A 20,106-nucleotide genomic window follows, 5' to 3' on the forward strand; every position below is an offset into this window, starting at 1 on the left:
GTTTGTAGGAGAGAAGGTTCAACTGTGTTGGCTGTTGCTGAGATGTCAAGTAACATAAGGACTGCAGAGTGTCTGTGAAGAGGCAGGCCACACCCTATGAGGAGTGAACTTGCAAAGGTGAGGGAATGAGGGAGAGGAAATAGAGACCTCCATGTGTAGGCACCTGTTTCAAGAAATTTGACTGTGAAAAGGAAGAGAGAGATAGGGTAGCAACTAGAGAGTACAGTAAATGAAGGGGAAGTTTGTCTAAAGATGGGAGAGACTTGGATATGTTTAAAATCTGATGGTAGGGTTTCCCTGGTAGTACAGTGGATAAGAATCTGTTAGCCAATGCAGGGGAGACAGGTTTGATCCCTGGTCTGGGAGGATTCTAAATCCCTCAGAGCAGCAAAGCCCATGTCCCACAACTACTGAGCCTGTGCTCTAGAGCCAGGAGCCACAGCCACTGAGTGCTGCATCTACCGAAGCTCATGGACCTAGAGCCCGTGCACCAAGAGAAGCCACTGCAATGAGGAGCCCATGCACTGCAACGAAGAGTAAGCCCTGCTCACTGTAACTTTGAAAAAGCTTGAGTGCAGCAATGAAGACTCAGTGCAACCAAAAATAAATTAAATAATAAAAAAGAAATGCATTAAAAAAAATAAAAACTAATGGTAAGGAGTCAATAAAGAGGAAAAAGTGCAGGAGAGAAGGCAGACTGGAGAGGAGGACTGCAGAGGAGCAGTCCCTGGGGACAGTTAGAGGATGAGATTTGAGCAGTTAACAACCACCAGATGAATGAATAAATGAATAAGAAAAAAAAGTGTTAGTCGCTCAGTCATGCCCAAGTCTTTGTGGCCCCGTGGACTGTAGCCCTCCAGGCTCCCAGGCTCCTCTGTCCATGGGATTCTCCAGGCAAGAATACTGGAGTGGGTAGCCATTTCCTTGGTCACTATTTTGGAAGTGGGAAGGGAGAGTGGAGGGGCAAGTTTCTCCACATGTTGAAAGAGGAGCAAAGTAAGGAGAGATGACCAAGGCAGACTCCCAGTACTGGCAACCCAGGCCTCAGATCAGGTGTCAGGGGAGGAGACCTGGCTCTCTGATGTCACCAAGAGGGTGGGGCTCTCCCTACTCCAAGTCTCCAAAGCCAGAGAGCAAGCCTGTGACTTGCAGTAGAGAAACAGAGAAGGGGAGAAGAGGAGTGATCAGGTAAGGAGGAAGCACTAAGTTCTGGGGCTTAAAGTTCTGGCAATAGACAGTGGGGTTCAGTTCCCATTTTCCACTAGGGAGAAACTGAGATCAATCCTCCATCCACCCCCATAAGCTGTCAAAACATCCTGTGCTATTTGTCCATAGTCCCTGATTCAATTGTAATTAATACATTTATTATGTCATTAGTTGATATCTGCCTTTAAGCTTTGAGAGGGCAAGGGCTATGTCTGTCTCCTTCCCTTCTCTCATCTCTAGTAGCTGACACTGTTCTTTTCACACAGGAGGTGGTCAGCCAACCCTTGTTAAGAGCATGAATTAATGAACCCACACACTAAAGTAGGGTCCCACCCAAGAGACTTACGTACCAAGGATCATATCAGTGTTTCTCAGCTCCCCAAAATACATCCTAAATTGATTTTGCCTTTTCCTCAAACTGAGCACCTCTGTGTTTCTCCTAACCACTCTCTCTTTCTCTCCAATTTGATCTTACTATTTCTCTGGCTCCTGTTTCTCTGTCTTAATGTTCTTCTCAATCTGCACAGAAAGCACACAGCTGCAGGTCTGTGGCCATCAGTAATGGAAATATTGGTCCTTGTGTAAATTTAATAAAGGGTCACAAATTTTTGTATCTTTGTCATCCATTAACTCTTTGCCTGTGTTCTGCCTCAAAACTGATTCTTTCTCTTCATCTTCCTGTGTCCAGCTCAAGAGTCCCACCACCATTCAGGGCCAGCTCCTCCTGTCCCTAGAACTTCTGTTAGGCCCCAGAAAGTACTTGAAGGAAAATCACCCAACTAGACCCCCTCCTCTGACTTCCTGCCGTGCTGGTCTTGAAGCCCTGCTGACCACATCCTCTCTCACCTTACTTATGTACTTCCTCATTAGACACATCACCCAGGACTTTTCAGACCCCAAAACCTCTTACTGACCCCATTTGGGTCTTCTGCCTTACCCTCTCCTCTCATGACAGGGTTTCTGTTATTATCTTCTGCCCCAAACTGCTCTCAGAACCATGTCTCTCTGCCTGCGAGCAGTCAGTCCTGTCTTTTTCTGGATCTCCATCACCCCATTTTCCCATAGGTGATGGTATTGACAACAATGCTATCGGGCCGGTGGTGGCCAAGCACCTGGGGAAACTTAGGGCTGGGGTCCCGAAGCCCTTCTCGGGGATCCCAGCTCTGTGCTCTCTATGCCTTCACTTACACTGGGGCAGATGGCCGGCAGGTGTCTTTGGCTGAAGGAGACAGATTCCTACTGCTTCGAAAGACCAACTCAGACTGGTGGTTAGCAAGGCGCCTGGGAGCACCATCCACCTCTCGCCCCGTCTTTGTCCCAGCTGCCTACATGATAGAGGAATCTAGCCCTTCCCACAGCCCAAGGACCATCACCCCCAGCCAGTCTCTCTGGACTCCTGGTGAGTAGGTCCTCCCCCTGTCGCCTTCCTACCTCCCTGGCTTCTGGGAATTATTGGAAAGATCTCCTTCCCCCAAGCTTCTGCTGACCCTCGACTCCTACTCCTTCTCCCCTCCATGGTGTCCCCATTGCCTCTCCTTCCTAGTCTCAAGCCTCCTAGATCTCATGTAATTTTCCACCTGCTGTTTTCCTGCTCTTTTCTTCAGGATGGGGGACCTAGCCAAGAACCCTGGGGGGACCCTGCCTCCAACTCTTCCCATTTCTCTGTTTCCAGGGCCAAAGTTATTTCCTGGCTCCCTGGAGGAGATGAACCTGTGTCAGGAACCCCCAGGCAGAGCCCAGGCTACATCGGAGCAGCCTCCTCCCCTTCCCCCTAAAATGTGTAGAAGTGTCAGTGTTACCAACTTGAGGCCCAGCCTCCTGAAGCCCTTCCAGGCAGGACCAAGTGGAAGATCCCTTTCCCAGGAAAACTTGCTGACAGAGACCGATGCCAACATGGTGAGTCATAGCACCTCTTTGGAGCAACTGTCACTGCTGGGCTCAGTTCTAGGCACATTGGCAATCAGGACAGACAGAATCTCTGCCCTCCAGGGATTCCCATGGGGATGATGAACACATAAATAAGAAAGCCTTTTAAACTAATAAGCACTACCAAGAAGCTAGATGTGGTGAAGGATGACTGGTCTAGGGAGGCCTCTCTGAGGAAATGACAAGGTTGAATCTGAATAAGGAGAAACAGCCCTGAAATAAACGAGACGAGAGATGGAATTCTAGCTCTAGGACAGCAAGTAGCAAAGATCCTGAGGGTATGTGGAAACTACAAAATGATAGAGGGACTGAATGGCCTGCTCAGCTTTGCTTCTCTTGTCTCAGCCTCCTGACTCCTGGCCCAGTGCAGGGTTTTTTTGTTTTTTGGGTTTTTTTTTGCTGTGTTCTGTCTTGCTAGCTCAGGTTACCAGCAAGTTTCCTCTAGAGATGTAACTTCTTTCTCTAGAGATGTAACTCCTTTGATCTTCCTGAAGATTTGGCTCCTCACCTCTCTCTTACTTACTAATGGGTGAAAAATGGCCCCTCCTCTCTCATACTCTGCTAGCTAGCAGGGCTCTCTGACCCCTCTCCATCTCCTTTTACTCTGGAAGATATGAGGGTGGGACGCTGCCCCTCCCTCCACACCGAGAAAAGCCTGTTCCCCTTTCCTGAGGTCCTCCGGTGGGGGCAGGGTGGGGGAGGAGGGAAGTTGGCAACAGGAAGTGAGGAGAAAAGCAAAGACTGTGAGGGAGGGAGTCAAAGAAAAAAAAAACGTAAGAAAAAAAACAACCACTGGGGACTAGGGTTTCCTCCTCAGTACCTGGGTCAACCCAGTCAGGAGCTGGTGGTGAGAAAATGGTGGTGGAGAGAGGAGGGGGTGGTTAGAGAGGAGATTGGGGAGGGGCCCAGCAGAATAACAGGCTCTTTCTTCCCCCTTTCCTTGCAGGCAAGACCCCAGACCCTCATGTCAAAGGCCCCTGTGTACTGCAACCTGGTGGACCTTCGCCGCTGTCCCCGGTCCCCGCCCTCAAACCCTGTGTGCCCCCCACTGCAGAGGCTGGACGCCTGGGAGCAGCACTTGGACCCCAACTCTGGACGCTGCTTCTACATAAATTCACTGACTGGCTGTAAATCCTGGAAGCCCCCACGTCACACTCGAGCCCGAGAGACGGTGAGACCTTCCCTCCTGCTTGTCCCTTGTCCCTTGAGTCTCCTCCTTTCCCCTCTTGATCCCCAAAGTAGTATGTTTTCTCACTGGGACTCTCGGAAGATTAGAAGAATCAGAAAATTGTGAGAAGGGCTTTGAGAGCCAACGGAGGTGGCATCTCGATGGGTGCAGTTTTACCTTTTCCTTCCCCTAGAACCCCAGCTCCATGGAGGGGACACAGACCTTGAATAGGGACAATGGTATCCTGCAGCCTCAGGCAAAGGACGAAGAATCTGGTCCCAAGACATCAGAGATTTTTGATTCCCAGGTGAGATCCCTTCCTCCTCCTGATCACATTCAGAAAAGCTATCATTTTTGACTTTCTCTTTTACTTGAGATAATCTCTTTACTGGAGACATTACCCCAGCAACCCCCTGCCTCACACCCACATCCACATCCCTCTTCCCCTACAGCCAGGGACTCCTAAGTTAAAGGTTTCCCCACCTGTTTCTCCAATCCCCTCCCTCAGGGTTCATCCTACCTCTGCAGACGCACCTCCCAGCTGGACCCCGGCAAGCCTTCATCTTTGCAGTGCCCTCGGCCTCTGCCGACGGTCCTAGATGATCCCCATGTAAGTCTCTGTTTTCCTTGTGAACGCCAAGATCCTCCCTTCCCCAGCCCCTAGTTCTTGCTCCTGCAGAAAGGCCTTCCTCTTTCTGAGTGATCTCTGGGTACTCTCTCACCGAGCACCCATCCGGTCAAAACCTTAAAGGACCTCACTCCTGGGAGATCCCCTGGGGGAAAGCCATGGTGACTGTGGGGGCGCTGGGTGACTTATTGAGGCCCTTCCTGCCACTTCCCAGGAGGTGGAAAAGTCGGGCTTGCTCAATATGACCAAGATTGCTCAGGGCGGGCGCAAGCTCCGGTGAGAACTGGGAACACAGCCGGGGCTGGGGCTGGAGGGTTCGCGGGTAGCGCGGAGGGTTGGGAGAGGCCCTCCTCTATGTGACTCTCAGTGACCTTTGCTCTATTACCACCGCGCCTGCAGGAAGAACTGGGGCCCCTCTTGGGTGGTATTAGCGGGTAACAGCCTGGTGTTCTACCGAGAACCGCCGCCGACCGCCCCCTCCACTGCCTGGGTGAGTGTGAGGGAGGGGCGCAGGGGGAAGCTGGAGGGGTTCCGGCACCCTTTCTACTCACCTTAGGCCAGCTACGGGGGCGGAGGTGGGGCGGGCGAGGTCACCAGTCCTCGCAGGCCTCCGGGTGAGAGGGAGGCAGTGAGGGGAGCAGCGCCCTGGCCTCAGTTTCCCCCCTCGTTGCCAGGGACCAGCGGGTAGCCGGCCCGAGAGCAGCGTGGACCTGCGGGGGGCGGCCCTGGCCCACGGCCGCCACCTGTCCAGCCGCCGCCACGTCCTGCACGTGAGTGCCCGCCCTCTCATTCCCCCCTTCCCCACCCCCCCACCCAATGCGCACTAGCCTCGAGGGCGCGCCCCTAATTTCCCACTCGGGGGTTTCCCCGCTCGGCCTCCCTGCTTTTCTTGCTCCTTCCTACTGACCCCCTCCTGCTTTTCCCCGCGGGCCTCTCAGATCCGCACGGTCCCGGGCCACGAGTTCCTGCTGCAGTCTGACCAGGAGGCTGAGCTTCGAGCCTGGCACAGCGCGCTGCGGGCGGTCATCGAGCGCCTGGTGAGACGGGTGGGAGTGGGCTGGCAGAAGGAGTGGAGGAGGAACTGTAGGATGCAGGGGTCATGGATGAGGGACACAGTGGCCTACTGGTAGAGGGTAGGCCTGGGAGGTAGGGGACCCCAGCAGCCGGGTCGGCGGTGTAGATGGCTCTCTCCTGGCTCTCTTCCCACCTCGGATTCGGCCCATCTTGCGGTGCGGCTTCACTGGTGGCACAGACAGTAAAGAATCTGCCTGCATTGCAGGAGATCCGGGTTCAATCCCTCCTTTGGGAAGATCCCCTGGAGGAGGGCATGGCAACCCACTCCAGTATTCTTGCCTGGAGAATCCCAAGGACAGAAGATCCTGGCGGGTTACAGTCCATGGGGTCGCAAAGAGTCGGACACGACTGAGCGACTAACACTGCGGTGTGGATCTAGGATCGAGAGAACCCCCTGGAGGGGCGTCTGTCAGGCTCGGGACCTGCGGAACTGGAGGAGCTGAGCGCCGGGGAGGACGAGGAAGAGGAGTCGGAACCAGTGTCCAAGTCTCTGCTGCGGATCGGCGGCCGCCGGAGCTCCAGTAAGGGGCGGGCCTGGGGGCTTTTGCCCCTCTCCGAGCCGCCGCCGCTCTCACGCTGCACTTGGTGCCGCAGGTCGGTGTCCCGAAACAGCGGAGCAGAACCGTGTGCGGAACAAACTAAAGCGGCTAATCGCCAAGAGACCGCCCTTGCAAACCCTGCAGGAGCGGGGTCTGCTCCGAGGTGAGGGGGGCTGGACCGCCTGGGACCCTTCCCCTTCGTTCGTGCCTGCTTTAGTGTTTCTGCAAGCACTTTTATTTACATTCTGGATCTGGGCATCAGCTTGTCCTGGATGAGAAAACTTCAGCGAGGCTCAGGGTAGAGCTTCCCAGAACTAGATCAGCGGTCTTCTGAGACCAATACTTCCCCTCGGCTTGCTGATTGTTGCGGGGAGGGGGTGTACTTCCTTGCTCAGGCAGGCAGGAGAGCCAGCCCAGCTTTGGGATGAAGACCTGTGCTGGAAAGAGCCCGCATGGGTGACACAGTCACTGGCTTCCATCTCATTCTGTGTCTCCCCAGACCAGGTGTTTGGCTGCCAGTTGGAGTCACTGTGCCAGCGGGAGGGAGACACCGTGCCCAGCTTTGTGCGGCTCTGCATTGCTGCTGTGGACAAGAGAGGTCACTTTCCCAGAGCCTCCTCCTTCTAACTGGCCAAAGTCCCACCTCCCCCACCCTTGTGTGCCCTTTGTTTCTCCACCCTCACCAGCACACATTTTAGATCAAGAATCTTTATCTGCTTCCTGCCTCATCTCCCAGGTCTGGATGTGGATGGCATTTACCGGGTGAGCGGGAACTTGGCAGTGGTCCAGAAGCTTCGCTTCTTGGTGGACAGAGGTGAGAAGGCTGTGGGCAGGTGGTGGTACTAAGAACTTCATGTCTCAGAACCCAAAGGTCCGAGTGAGAGAGCTGGCAGAACCGGGGAGGTCTTCTAGCTGGAGCTACATGTCTTAGCTCTTGATTTCTTTTACTTGTTGTAGAGCGGGCCATCACTTCCGATGGGAGGTACATGTTTCCAGAACATCCAGGACAAGGTACTTCCATGGAAGGCCCCTCCAACCTTTAAAAGTCTTCCATACCATCCCTGCTCCCTGTGGACTCCCCCATGTCCTGGTCCTGGGGTGGGGGGTTGTTCTCATCCCGATCTCTGCCCCACTGTGGACCCCCCTAGGTGCTCCATGGTCTGTCTTCACTGGATCTTTCCCTAAACTCCTGATCTCTTAGTCTCTGGGTCCCTGTAACCCTTCTTGAGCCCTGAGCCCTTCTGTACCTCCTTTTCCTTCCAGAAGGCCGATTAGATTTGGACAGTGCTGAATGGGATGACATTCATGTGATCACAGGAGCCCTGAAACTTTTTCTAAGGGAGCTACCCCAGCCTCTGGTGCCCTCACTACTGCTGCCTGATTTTCGTGCTGCCGTTGGTAAAGGATGGGAGCTTTGGGCAATAGCCTTGACACGGGATGGAGGGCGGGGGGGAGGCATGAGTGATAAAAGAGTAGAGTAGAGGTTTCCTTCCACTCCTCTGTCCCAGCCTGAATACAGAGATGGAAATTAATTTTCAATTAATGTGCCCACTCCAGTTGTGTATGTGTGAGTGTTTAAGAGGGCTGAGTTAAAAAAGAATTCTAAGATTGTAATTGGACTCAGTGAAAAAGAAAGCCATGATCGATTAATGATGTCTTCCCCAAGCACCAGAAAGGATACTGAGGTTACCCACTCTGCCTTAACACCTTTCCTAACCTCACTCCCATGCCCTTCCTGTCACTCTTTCTCTCCAGCCCTCACTGAATCAGAACAGTGCCTCTCTCAAATACAAGAATTAATAAGCTCAATGCCAAAGCCCAACCATGACACTCTGCGGTACCTCCTGGAGCATTTATGCAGGTCAGGAAGACTGAATATCTTTGTTCACGTCAGGGGAGGGTGGGGTGGGGCCTGCAGCCGGGACTCTGTGTTCAGATGGGGTGAAGGCAGGGAAACACCGAAAGTTAGTGGGTCATTGAGGAAATAGGCACTCTGTGACGAGGATCGAAAACCTTTTTTGCTCAGTCAGAATCAAATGAGGAACTAGGGAACAAGACAAGTCTAGGGATGATGCGAGAGAAATAAGGAAAAATCTAACCTTCCCTCTGCCTTTGTCTTTCACTGGGACAGTGGGGATGACATTTGGCAGAGCTGGGCAGTGACCTCTGAGAGAGGATAGCCATCTGAATGAAAACCTCCCAGATGATGAGCAGAGAGGACTCTAGGGGCAGTCTCTGAAGTCGGGAAGAGGCGGGTATATCCTAGGTTGCGTCCTGAAGGTTTCTCCGCTGGTCTCAGTTCTGTCCCCCTGGTTCTTTCCTTGGTTTTCTTCAGCTACTGCATGGAAGGCCCCCAAAGCGGATTCGTCCTCAAACCTTTGATGGGTTAGATTTATTTGAACTGGCAAAGCTGCTATACTATGGTCCCGTCTCTTGGCCTTTACCCACAGGGTGATAGCACACTCAGACAAGAACCGCATGACCCCCCACAACCTGGGAATTGTGTTTGGACCAACCCTATTTCGGCCGGAGCAGGAGACATCGGATCCAGTGGCCCATGTCCTCTACCCTGGGCAGGTCGTCCAGCTGATGCTCACCAACTTCACCAGAGTCTTTCCCTGACTGGGGCAAAGAAGAGAAAACGTATTTCCAGCGATCTCTGTGGGGTAGCCTTTGGTGGGGGCGAGGGAGGGGGTGGTTCTGCTTTGAGGACATCCCTTTAAATCCTGTCTCCCGGATGGCTGTCTCCACCTTCGTGAGTCTGAGCTGAGGGCCTGGGTTAGGATGAGGAAACTTCTCTAAAGAGGAAGGTGGCTGGATTAGCCCCTGCTTCTCTAGCTTCTGGCCATCACCCCTCCCCCAAGATAGTCACAGTATAAAGCAGGGCTCTTTCTGATGCAGTTCCTTTATTATCAGGAAACGGTGTCATTATCAAATTCCTCCCCAAATATATTTAGACTGTGTACAGCCCCAGCCCACCCCCCCATCCCTGGGGCATCCCAGGGGGCTATGGCTCCTCCTCCGGACTTCCTCATGGGGATGGAAACCCCTCAGGAAATGTGGATCTGTGGTCCCCCACTCCTTAAGCACTAGAATTGAGGAACTGTGTCTCCCCAGGCAGGGATCCCAGTAACACACTCATGTTGCCCACAGCCATGTTGGGGGTCCCAGAGGGAGGTGGGGTGTGTTCAGAGCTGTCCCTCTGATCGTGAGAAGGGGGAGGACTCAGCCCCTGGGCCTCATCCAGAATAGCCACAAAGTCCAGCTGTGTGTTGTCAAGATCAAGAGAGTCCAGAGGGTTACATACCTGCCCTTCAGGAGGAGGGTACAAGGCAGGGCCCCCTCCCAGCCTGCCCACCTCAGGATGGCCACAGCTGGGATTGGTGCCCCCTGCCTTGAGGGGCCCATAGCAAGCTGGTAGTGGGGGTAGAAGTCGGGGTGGTGCTGCTGCCCTGTGGGAAGCTTTGTTGGCCCCTACTGCAAAATTTTCATGGCATGAAGGGGTAGGATAGGCGCCCGGCTTGTGATTGGGCATATTAGGTGCAAAGCCAGGTCCATATGTGGCCACTGGGGCCTTGGCAGGGCTTGAGCTGACCTGGGAACCCCCCAGAAACTTGGGACTCTGATAGAGAGGTTCTTGGACTGGGGGGTCTCCCCTGCCCCCACCCTCCCACAGCAGCTCCTGTTGAGACTGAACATAATTACACACAAGCTGCGCCTTGAGGTGTCCTGTAGAATGAGTGGGGGACTCGAAATCCAGGCCCGGCCTGGCTTCTGAAGGCAGATAATCAGGAGGTGGCTGGGTATAGGAACCTGACTGGGGATACTGGGGAGGGGGAGGCTGTGGGTAGTGGGAGAACAGAGGCTGTGAGCGTGGAGGCCCCTCATTGGGGTGGGCATTGAGGCAGGGTGCCAGTCCTGTGGTGTCAGAACCCACGGGGCACCCCTGTTCTGGCTTCACTTGCACTTGTCCATAATGTTCAAGACGAGGACACTGGCTGTAGGCTCCAGCTGGAGCCTTGGGGCCTGAGTAGAGCCCAGAGTGGGACGGGAACTCACTCCATGTTTCTGGGGTTGGTTCAGAATAGGGAACCTGCGGGGGACAGGGGCTGGGGCCATAGTTGGTGGGTGGGCCAGGCCCAAGAGGCAGGGAACCGGGCCCTCTAGCTCCATAAGGCTCAGCTGCTGCCGCCTCAGGCCCTCCATATCCCAGAGTATCGGCAGGTGGGAAGTCCATATAGGGGTTCAGACCACTGCCCATCATGGAGGTCCCAACCTCTGGCTCCTCCCGTAGCCCTCTGGTATCCATGGAGACATTCTCAGTGATGCTGGGGGGCTGTGGTGAGTAGACAGAGGTTGGGAGTTGGGGATCGAAGTTCTGTCCTCCTCCTACCACTGTAGGGGGGCTGTGGACACAGCCCAAACTCTTGAACCGCTGGACTCTGGCTGGGGCAGGGCGGTCAACCGACCGGGCTGGGTCACTGGCCCTCCGGGTGACCCCTACATTGGGGTTGTATCCTGGATACTCAGCTCGGCTTCTCCAGGGAGGTGCAGGAAGAGCCCCCGTCCGATCCAGGCTGGGTGCTGCAGTGGGAGGGGTACCACCTCCCCTGGCTGAAGCATATCTGGCCCGGAGCAGGTAGTGCTGGGCAGGCGTGAGGCCAGGCAGGGAGGATGCCCCATTCTCTGGTGGGGAACCAGGGGGGAAAGGGGAGGCAAGGGAGGAGCGGCGGCTGACAGTATAGGCTGAGCTGACACTGCTGGAGCTGCTGCTGCGGTGGTCAAGAGAGACCGGGGGGCCCAGACGGCGAGAGCCAGGAGTGCCTGTAAGAAAAGACAGGCTGGCCAGGGAGCCCTCTGAATTTCACCCTGCCTCTCCCAAGGGGAAGCCTTGTCCAGAATTCCAGGGAAGGCTCCTTAACTCTAGCCACTCAGTTCTCTCCCCTCCTTCTCCCATTCCCTTTTTGCTTCTGGGTCATCAGACATTCAGGGTCGCTGTGAACAGTCCTACAGATCCTACACTGCACAATCAAAGGGGACAGCATTCAAAAGACAACAATTTTCTGATAGAAGGAAGGAAAGTATCTCGAGGAAAGGAGACCTTTTTCTAATTGTGCAGCAGCCCTGAAAGGTGAAGTCTCCCTCCCAGTCTCAGAGAAGGGCCAGATCTCAGCCCTGCAACCATGCCCCACACCCATCACTCACCGGCGTGGCTCAAGCTGGGCAGTTTGAGGCCCCGGGGCCCCATCGGCCGGAACTGATGTAGCTGGTCCAGCCTGAGGTTCTCAAGGCGGCGAAGAGTAGACAGCCCAGTTCCCGCAAGGCAAGGCCCCTCGTCCAAGCTGGACAGGTCCTCCGTGCTGCCCCCTGCGTTTCCAGTCATTTCCACACCACTGTCTGTATTGGCTGCGCTGCCTGCTGGGGAGTGGTCACTGCTGCAGGACGACTGGGCCCCAGGGCTCGGCTGTGGCTTCTGTGGGGAAGAGCAGGGCTGAAGGCGGCGCCCATCCTCCTTCCCCACAGCTCCTTGAACTTGGTGAGTGACTAGAGCCCGTGTCCCAGTGACTGCTTACAGGTGTAGAGAGGGCTGATCCAGTGAAAGACACGGGTGAACTGGGGGAAAGTTCCTAGAAAAGAACCTAGACTACCTCAGCTCCAATTTGTCCTCTGTAACCTTGGACAATTTCTCTGAGTTTCTTCATCTGAAAATGACAAGAGTAAGTTCCCTTCTCATGAAGTTGTTTTGAGGCGTACCTGAAATTATACTGGTAGAAGGCCTCAAATTATACACTAATTTCTATATGAGCTGGTTGGACCCAGGCACTAATGAATTACAGTAAAATCCCTAGATTTGAGGTAGCCTAAGGAGCAACACTCAGATAAGGGACTGGGGACCAGCCACAGAAGAGAGATGAGCATAGAAGGAGATGGACCAGTTGGAAGGGGCTAGAAAGATGTCGGCAGGGCAGGCAGAGGTATGGAGGCAGGGCATTGCCTCACCATGGCACCCTCCGGCACAGTCAGTCTGCTCTCCTCCCTAATGGGGCCTCCATCCCGCTCCCTCTTGGGCTCCACTGAAGAAAGAGCCGGTGCCCGGGGCAGGGGGCCGTCTCCTCGGTGCCGCTTGGTCACGTGGGCATCAGGACCGTGTACTGTCTTGACATGTTTCCTGAGCGAGCTGGGATCTGTGTAGCGTTTGGTGCAGCCAGGGAGCTTACACACGTAGGGCTTCTGTTGAGTGGAGAGTGAAGACAGCAGGCAAAAGAATCAAACCGGGACAATGCCAGGAAATGGGAAAAAGTGGTGGCGTTAAGTGAAGACAAGGGGACTCGGAGGAACGCATAGCACCCAAGGAAGGAAGGAGAGTAGGGCCCTTGGAGTAAAGGATGAACGGATCAAGGGGAAGATTAGGAAAACGGATAGGCCTGGGAAAGGGGAGGGAATGAACCCAGGGCTGCAAGGCCTCATAAATTCAGGGGGTTGAAGGTACCCTAGTTAGAATGGGTCTATTTTAGCTTAGCCCTTTGACTGGTTAGAGGTGGGGGAGGGATAGTAAGTGGAAATTCTTGGTTTCAGAAAGACAATCTCTGGGTGAATTATGCAGGTGGAGGGGAACTCACCTCTGTGAAGTGGGTGCTGAGCTAAGGGGTTTCTTATGGGGGAAGCTCCCAAGTAGGTGGCGTCTGTAAGTGGGGAGGAGGGTCTCCTGAGTGGGGCATTCACCTCATTGGAGTGGGTCCGATTCTGATGCTTGGCTCGGTCACTGGCATTGCTGAAGGCTTTACTGCAGCCCTCGTGCTCACACATGTATGGCTTCTCACCAGTGTGTGACCGCAGGTGTGTCTTCAGATTTTCCAGGCGTGAGTATGACTTCCGGCACCCCTCAAACTAGGGGATATGGGGTCAAAGGATGGCTCTCAGACAGAAGGACATGGAGATTAGCGGAACCCTGAATCTCAAAAGGGACATACATCAGAGAATATAATTCAAGCGTGGGACTTCCCTAGTCGTCCGGAGACTAAGACTCTGCTTCTGATGCAGGGGACTTGAGTACAATCCCTGGTTGGGGAACTGAGATCCCACATGCTATGCAGTGCAGGGGAGGACGGGAGAGATGGGAGAGTGCTGGGACTATAGAATTCCCAAAATTCAGGGACAATGGTAGGCAAAAGCGGAGGGGACAGAAGTAGCTGGAGGCACTCTGCCTGCAGGGATGTGGAGATGAGGCAGTGAGCGCTCTGGATCAAGTCAGAGCACATCTCCCTGCCTGGGGAGCCCAGACTGTGTTAAGATGGGGTCATCCTGGTGTGTGTCCTCAGTCCAGGGCTTCTCCATTAACCCAAGTTGTGAGCACAGTGCCTAGGTCCACTGTACTGTCTGGTGCCCACAAAAGTGTTTTAATTTCTTTTAAAAAAACAAGGGGGAAAAGAAATTAGAAAGTATTCTAACATGTAACGTCAATACGTTCATCTTTATACCAATGCGGTCTATATAACACAATTTTTAAATGTTTGTTTGTGGAGGAAGGGACCTGTGATGGCAAAAGTCAGATTGGCCCCTGCCTTTGTGGGGAGCCTTGATTTAGGAAGGGACCCTGAGCTTGGGGAGGGGGTGCCTCACCGTGCACTTATGTGGCTTCTCGCCCGTGTGTCTGCGCATGTGCACCACCAGCATGTACTGGGCTTTGAAGGGCCTCAGCTCCCTGGAGCAGCCCCCCCAATGGCACACGAACTCCTTCCGCTCTCCATGGATGTGCTCACTGTTGATGTGCTGAGGGAGAAGATGCAGAGGCTCTCCGAGGTTCCCTATGCCCCTGAGATCCAGAACAGACCTTCTCTTGACCTCCCCACCCCACCATATCCCTCCATGACTTCCTGTCATGGGGAAAGAAAAGGCAGGAAGAAGATCAGAGCCCACATCTCCGTTCCTCCCCGTTTCTAAACAAAGCTACAGCTCCTCTGAGTTTCTGCCTACCCACTGGGTATTCCATCTTTGACCCCCTGCCCTTAGCCTGACTCCACCATGTCCCACCCAGAATGCCCTACAGGCTCCAGCCAGCATTCCTGTTACCCCCCCAGGGCTCACATGCACCAGCTGCTCCTGGGAGTCAAATTCCTGACTGCAGCCATCCCAGCGACAGTCAGTCTCATACACAGAGTCAGGCTCAGGCTTCTCTTCTCTCTCTAGGTCCTCCCGCCCATCCAGCATCCCCAGCAGTGGATCCTAGGGTAGGAGAGAAAACCCTAGGGTCACCTGGTGACAGCTTTTGTTTCGTTCAGGTTCCAGAAGTAAAGCTCCCCACTCCCCATTACCTGTGTGCTCGTGGAGTTGGGACTGGACATATCACCTTCCAAGGGCTCCTCCGGGCACTTGTTAACCAGCACACCCAGCTCAGACTTCAGCTTTCCCAAAGGAAGGTGAGGATGATGAAGACAGAAGTGGGAGGAGGAAAAGGGACCCCAGCCAAGTCTTCCAGCCCTGAGTGTCCCACCCTAGCAGCTGCAACCCCTGAGTTTGACTTCCTCCTTAGACTGCACTGGTGAATGGGGTGAGAGAAAGGTGGGATCTCACTTGGAAGAGACTGACAGAACCTCAAGGAGTCAACCCCCGGCATCCATATTCCTTTATTTTTCTGGCACTGAAAACTTTGACATCCTCTATTCTTTCGCCTTTCCTCTAAAAGAAAAAGCCCACCACCCATCCACCCTGAACTGAGGGAAATCAGGTGATTCTCACCTGGCAAGTTGGGAGGGGTCCCTGGGACTGAGGATGTGGCATCATCCCACCCTGCGTGGGGTCATGGGGACCACAGGGCTGGACCCCAAAAGAAGGCGAGGTCCCTTTCTGGTGGTTCATCTGGGGTGAGAATCCCAGAGATGGGCTGTGGAGGAGGAGGAGAGGCAATCATTTAGGACTGTCGTCTCAGAAAGCCTCAGGAGTTCCTGGGCTCTTTGGAAGGTTTCTGGAAGACAGTATGGGAAACAGTGGAGACAGCCCAGGGAAAGTATTGAAGAGGACTTCCACACCTTTGAAATGATAAGGATTCAAAGAGGATCAGGTGGTTTGGAAGGCTTTGAGGTTTCTAATGGGGTTTGGCAGGGTCTTAGGGGCCTCTTAGCTCAAGGCTGTCTGCACCTCATGGTGCCGATGGAGAGGTGACCATAGGAACCCCCAGGAGATGCACAGCGTGAGTTGATGAAGGCCACGAGGGAGCTGGGCGAGGTGCGGATAACTGTCTGCAGGTCCAGGCTGGCGTCTGACAGAGGGGAGATGGAGAGTGCCCGCTTCTTGGTCAATTTGACTGCACTCCGGGGAGGAGGAAACAGTGGCGCTGGGGCAGGAAACAGGGGAGGTAGATACGATAAAGGAGTAGGCCCCTCATGCATCCAACCCATGAGGACTGACTCTCAGCAAAAAGAAACAACACTAGACTCTACCCTGTTGACCTCATCTGTGACCTTCTGATCATGCTCTGACTCCTTAATCCCATCTCTAGGCATTTCCTTTTCCAAGGTAGATCCCCTGCCCTCCAACACTCTCCCTCAGGACAAATCCCAAAGGGGCAGAAAGGAAAGACAGGTTGCCTGAGGCCTCACCCTCTGCGCAGCTGTTGGCTTCTCTGGCTGGCCCATAACTGTGGGGGCCGGGCATGAGGGTGGCCTGATGGCAGAAGGGCAGGCCTGGCAGTCCTAGGAAAGAGATACAGCTGGGATGGGGCATGGGAATGAAGGGCACATACAGTCCATCTTGAAACTCCAAGTAAGGCCCAGTCCCATATGGCATAGGACCTCAATTCTTTTTGTATATGGGAAACGAATGGGATAGAAGAGGGACCCCTGGGGCTGGGTGAGAGATCTGCCAGTAGTCAAAGTCCAGGGACTGGTGTATGTACTGACCTTCTGTCCCCATACTGGGGGCCCCCTGACTGGGGAGGGGCCGGAGACAACAGGGCTCGCCATAGCTACTGACTGGTGGTGGGGTCATCGAGTTGAACATGGTGTCTCAGAGGAGAGTGTGGGGGTCACTGCAGGAGGGGAAGGGAGACCTGCAAGTTACAAAGGCAGGAGGGAAATATGGAAGGTCAGATAAGTCACTCAGGCCCAGAACCCTGGGCAGATTACCTCCGAGACATCTGCCATGGAAAATCAAGTTGAAAGGAGCATCGCTCAGCTAGGGGAGGTTATGGAGAGAAGTCCCATAGAGACAGAGGCAGTCCTGGGGATCTTTTTAGGACTCCTTTTTAGGGAGGAGCTCTGCCTGGATGGAGTGTTTGTGTGAGTGTGTGTGTGTTGGGGGAGTGTTGTGGACCAAAATTGTGACTAGGAGCTTCAAGTGCTTTTTATACCATGGGTCCTGTTCTGACCATGGGGCCAGCCTTCAGGGATGGGATGGGGGGACTCAGGAGGAGAAGTGACTGACCTCAAGCTCTGGGCTGGCTGATCAGCCTGAGCCCCTCTCCCTTTCCTTCATCTGTTGCTCTTGGACAGCCGGTCTACAACCTCTCCAGTGTCCAGCAGAGGGAGCCCTCGCCACAGCCCAGACAGGCTCACGGGGCCCGGAGGGAGCCTAGATGATCTGCCCTTTGCTCTGTAAGGCAGAAAACTGTGTGTGGAAGGGGAACAAGTTTCCGAGGAGAGCCTCCCAGGTCTGCTGGTGCAAAGGATGGAAGCTGGTGTTACTCAGGGGTGGTTTCAATCTGGGCGCTGACTTAACTCTTTTTGTTTGTTTTGGAGCAACTGGAAAGGAACTGTGAGGAAAAGCTTTGGGAGAATAAACACACATTCGTGGGCGCACTCACACACAAGTCATCATCCGTTAGAGAGAAGAGAGGTAGTAAGGGAGAGGAGGGTGCCGCTGTCCACTTTTCTCCTCAGGCTCCAGATTTTGCTCCACCCCGGGTTTTCCGGTCTCCCGGGAATGAGGGTGGGGTGGGGCGGGGTAGGGTGGAGAACGACCGGGAGCGGGCCGGCCGGCGCGGTGGGTGATCCCGGGATGCTGGGATTTAGGGTGAGGGCGGGGTAAGATGGGGAGCGGAACCTGGACCCCAGGACCCAGCCGATCCCCGCAGCCAGGGCTGTACCCTTCCTAACTCCTCCTTTACTAGCGGAGATCCGGATCCTGCAACCAAGACCTCCCAACTCGACCTTGGCATTACGTTGGGCGGGGGGGGGGGCGGGCACAGCTGGCTGGCAGCTGGATGGGGGGACACTTCTCCCGCCTCCTTCCTCTATGACTCATCCAAGGAGGCGGGGGCTAGCAAACGACCCCCCAAATCTAAAGAGACTCCCCCAAACATGCCTACCCAGTCATCTTTCAGCCCCAATGTCCAGCCACAAGGGAACCGATATGGAAATGGGGTGATAATCCCTCCTCACCCACGCGTGCCACAGCCCACCCACGTCTCCCCTTCACACTGGTGAAAGGAATATTTAGCTAACTTTTCCAGCTACAGAAAATGAAGGTTTTCGGCTGGAGCCCTGAATCATCTGTGTCTCCCAGGTTTCCAGAGTCCCCCCTTGCACCCCCGCTCCCCAACTCCCAGGAGTCGGCCCCGCCCCCTTCTCCCGGTCCCGCCTTTCCCGCCCCCGTGCCTCCTCGGCCCACCCAAGTCGCCGCCGCAGGCTCTGGCTGCAGACGGCTCCGCTTCCCCCGCCCGCCCCGGGAGCCTAGTCGAACGAGCCGCGGCGGAGTGGAGGGGGGGGTTTGGATTGAGAGGCGGGATACATTCTTCCCTCCTCCCTTCAGTGTATCCAGAGAGCTGGCATTGGCGCCCGTGGCGCGGGGGGGGGGGCACTGTTAGAGAATGGGAGTCCCCTTGGTGGGTGGAAAAGAAGAATCCAGAAACTATACGGAGAGAAAGTGACTAGGGTAAATAAAATAAGGTGTGTCTGGGGAGGGGAGGGGCCTGGACACCTTAGGTTCCCGGGTATCCCCGCTGGCTTCCTAAGGGTTAACCCCTCCAGACCCCCGGGAACCCCCTAGTGACGTCAAGGGCGGGGTCTATACTCCCTGGTAGGGGATGCCTGGGAGATAATGGGGGGGAGGGTATCTCGACCCCGCCTCCAAGAAAAAACCAACCTTGTGCTGGCCCTTACAAGTTCTCTCTGGGAAATTGTCCTGCCTTCTCCCTCTACTGGACCATAAGGGCCTATCCTATGAAGACCCCAGTTCTCCAGCGCTCTGAAACCTTGAGTCCCCAGTCCACGGGATTCCCTTTCCCTAATCCTGTCCCCAAAGCTAGGTGCCCAGGGCGGATTGTTTCGGGGTCACGGGGCCTGAAAGAGGCTTCAGAGCGGGGAGCAAGGGCAGGCAGGGTGGTCTGAGCCAGAGGAGGGGCCTCAGTCCCCAGCTCCCGTTTGGGAGGGGGGCCAACGGGGATGCACAGTCAGGCAGCGGCCAGTGGTCCCGCCCCGTCCCAGTAGGGGTCTCCTGGTGGTTGCCCTCGGCTGCCCTGGTGGTCCTGAGGTCAGAGGGTCAGGACAAGGTCTCCTCAGTTCCTCCTTAGCACCCTGCTTGCAGCCCTTGGGACCCAGGAGTCCACGTTCCTTGGAGAATCTTTCTCGGGCCTAAACTAGAGACTGACTGCCCCAGTCCCCTTCCGACCCCAGAAGACAATTCCTTTCCCTCAAAACACATGCACCAGCAAACACATCTGTCACAAGACAGGTCAGAGGTTCAAGCCCAGCCGCCCCCCAGTGGTCTTGTCACCTCACACACCCCATCTAGGACTCTCTCCAGAGCTGTTCCCTCCTTTCAGAAACACTGATGTCTTCCTGCCCAGCGCTCATAGTTACACCTGGGGTTCGCTCTCTACCACGCAGACCTCCAGCTAACCGTCCTCCCAACTTTTTCATCCCAACCTCATTAAAATGAGATGTTTCTAATATATGGGAGAGGCGGAGACAGACAAAGAGATCCACGGTTGTCTGAGACAGAGACACACAGACTGTCAGAAGGAAAAAAGATAGAGAAAGGGAGATACATTTGAAAAAAGTCTCCAAACTTTCTAGTATCTTATCCCAGACTCTCCCACCTCTATTTTGCCTCTGGTCTCCCCCTCGGCAGGGCAGAGTCCCTCGCAAGTAGAGCATCCCCTCAGGTCCCTTCCCCCACGGCTCCCAGGTGGTCCCCCGCCTGCCCCCCTTCTCACCTCCGTCTGGGCGCAGGGCTCGGGATGCACGGTCCAGAGCTGGAGTCTGGGCTGGGGGGTGTGCGGTGGGGAGGGGGGGCGGACAGGGCAACAGCAGCGCAGCCTCAGGGCCACCCCCACCCCCCCCAACCTGGCCCCCAGCCCTCCCGCCGGCCCAGCCCGCCGGGCCGCGAGCCGGGACCACCCGTGAGAAGCGCAAACTTTTTTTTTCCCTTTTGCAAAAACTTTTTCTCGCTCTAGCCGCTGGCGCGCCGCCGCTCTTCCCGTTCGCCCCTCACCTCCCTCGTATGTCCCTCCCTCTTGCCGTTCCGGAGGATGAGGCGGGGTAGCTGGAAGCAAGAGAGGGGGTGCCGGGCTTATTGCACCCCCAGGACCCCCAGGATCCTCCCCCTCCCTTGAGGGACCCTATACTGCC

At 55.1% G+C, this 20,106-nt stretch overlaps 3 protein-coding genes across 16 annotated transcripts in view; 1 reads left to right on the forward strand and 2 right to left on the reverse strand.

Moving 5' to 3' along the window:
- Positions 1-5,284, reverse strand: part of MARS1 (methionyl-tRNA synthetase 1) — a 28,224-nt gene extending 22,940 nt beyond the window's left edge. Inside the window, exon 1 of one of the 6 annotated variants that reach the window (XM_069584866.1) lies at positions 4,821-5,284. In XM_069584866.1, coding sequence (XP_069440967.1) covers positions 4,821-4,863 — 43 coding nt within the window. In that variant the 5' untranslated portion in view covers positions 4,864-5,284. The remainder of the gene's footprint in view (positions 1-4,820) is intronic. The other 5 variants (XM_069584867.1, XM_069584864.1, XM_069584870.1 and 2 more) reach the window with 5 other exon arrangements.
- Positions 705-9,437, forward strand: ARHGAP9 (Rho GTPase activating protein 9). 5 transcript variants are annotated; one of them, XM_069584872.1, is made up of 18 exons: positions 705-1,188; positions 2,405-2,605; positions 2,879-3,102; positions 4,079-4,303; positions 4,494-4,607; positions 4,809-4,910; positions 5,143-5,204; positions 5,328-5,418; positions 5,603-5,698; positions 5,867-5,965; positions 6,382-6,523; positions 6,597-6,704; positions 7,041-7,139; positions 7,278-7,355; positions 7,499-7,552; positions 7,805-7,939; positions 8,297-8,402; positions 8,992-9,279. In XM_069584872.1, the coding sequence occupies exons 2-18, from the start codon at positions 2,536-2,538 to the stop codon at positions 9,161-9,163; spliced, it is 1,977 nt and encodes a 658-aa protein (XP_069440973.1). In that variant the 5' UTR covers positions 705-1,188; positions 2,405-2,535; the 3' UTR covers positions 9,164-9,279. The 5 variants fall into 5 exon arrangements, with proteins under 5 accessions (XP_069440973.1, XP_069440972.1, XP_069440975.1 ...); XM_069584871.1 differs by lacking the exon at positions 705-1,188 and having other exon boundaries at positions 2,060-2,605; XM_069584874.1 differs by lacking the exons at positions 705-1,188; positions 2,405-2,605; positions 2,879-3,102 and adding an exon at positions 3,343-3,410.
- Positions 8,915-20,084, reverse strand: GLI1 (GLI family zinc finger 1). 5 transcript variants are annotated; one of them, XM_069584853.1, is made up of 13 exons: positions 19,692-20,084; positions 16,961-17,128; positions 16,438-16,586; positions 16,138-16,230; positions 15,677-15,872; positions 15,278-15,422; positions 14,854-14,943; positions 14,627-14,764; positions 14,162-14,311; positions 13,265-13,429; positions 12,542-12,772; positions 11,747-12,014; positions 8,915-11,365 (listed from the first exon to the last, which is right to left on the reverse strand). In XM_069584853.1, exons 3-13 carry the CDS (start codon positions 16,535-16,537, stop codon positions 9,624-9,626), a joined length of 3,318 nt encoding a protein of 1,105 aa, XP_069440954.1. In that variant the 5' UTR covers positions 16,538-16,586; positions 16,961-17,128; positions 19,692-20,084; the 3' UTR covers positions 8,915-9,623. The 5 variants fall into 5 exon arrangements, with proteins under 5 accessions (XP_069440954.1, XP_069440955.1, XP_069440956.1 ...); XM_069584854.1 differs by having other exon boundaries at positions 16,438-16,565; positions 19,692-19,929; XM_069584855.1 differs by lacking the exon at positions 16,961-17,128 and having other exon boundaries at positions 19,692-19,770.
- Between the last annotated feature and the right edge of the window lie 22 nt (positions 20,085-20,106).

The sequence above is a fragment of the Ovis canadensis genome, chromosome 3, assembly GCF_042477335.2.
Source record: "Ovis canadensis isolate MfBH-ARS-UI-01 breed Bighorn chromosome 3, ARS-UI_OviCan_v2, whole genome shotgun sequence".
NCBI classification, from domain to species: Eukaryota; Metazoa; Chordata; class Mammalia; order Artiodactyla; family Bovidae; genus Ovis; species Ovis canadensis.

What these genes read in the sequence shown, in the direction of transcription:
- ARHGAP9 (XM_069584871.1), top strand. Translation starts at nt 2,275, where the DNA reads ATGGTATTGACAACAATGCTATCGGGCCGGTGGTGGCCAAGCACCTGG. An exon ending in ACACTCGAGCCCGAGAGACG is followed by an intron (nt 4,304 to 4,493) that starts GTGAGACCTTCC and finishes TCCTTCCCCTAG; the next exon opens with AACCCCAGCTCCATGGAGGG. An exon ending in CAGGGCGGGCGCAAGCTCCG is followed by an intron (nt 5,205 to 5,327) that starts GTGAGAACTGGG and finishes CCGCGCCTGCAG; the next exon opens with GAAGAACTGGGGCCCCTCTT.
- GLI1 (XM_069584853.1), bottom strand. Translation starts at nt 16,537, where the DNA reads ATGTTCAACTCGATGACCCCACCACCAGTCAGTAGCTATGGCGAGCCC. An exon ending in CCAACTCCACGAGCACACAG is followed by an intron (nt 14,765 to 14,853) that starts GTAATGGGGAGT and finishes CTCCTACCCTAG; the next exon opens with GATCCACTGCTGGGGATGCT. An exon ending in CCCAGGAGCAGCTGGTGCAT is followed by an intron (nt 14,312 to 14,626) that starts GTGAGCCCTGGG and finishes CTTCTCCCTCAG; the next exon opens with CACATCAACAGTGAGCACAT.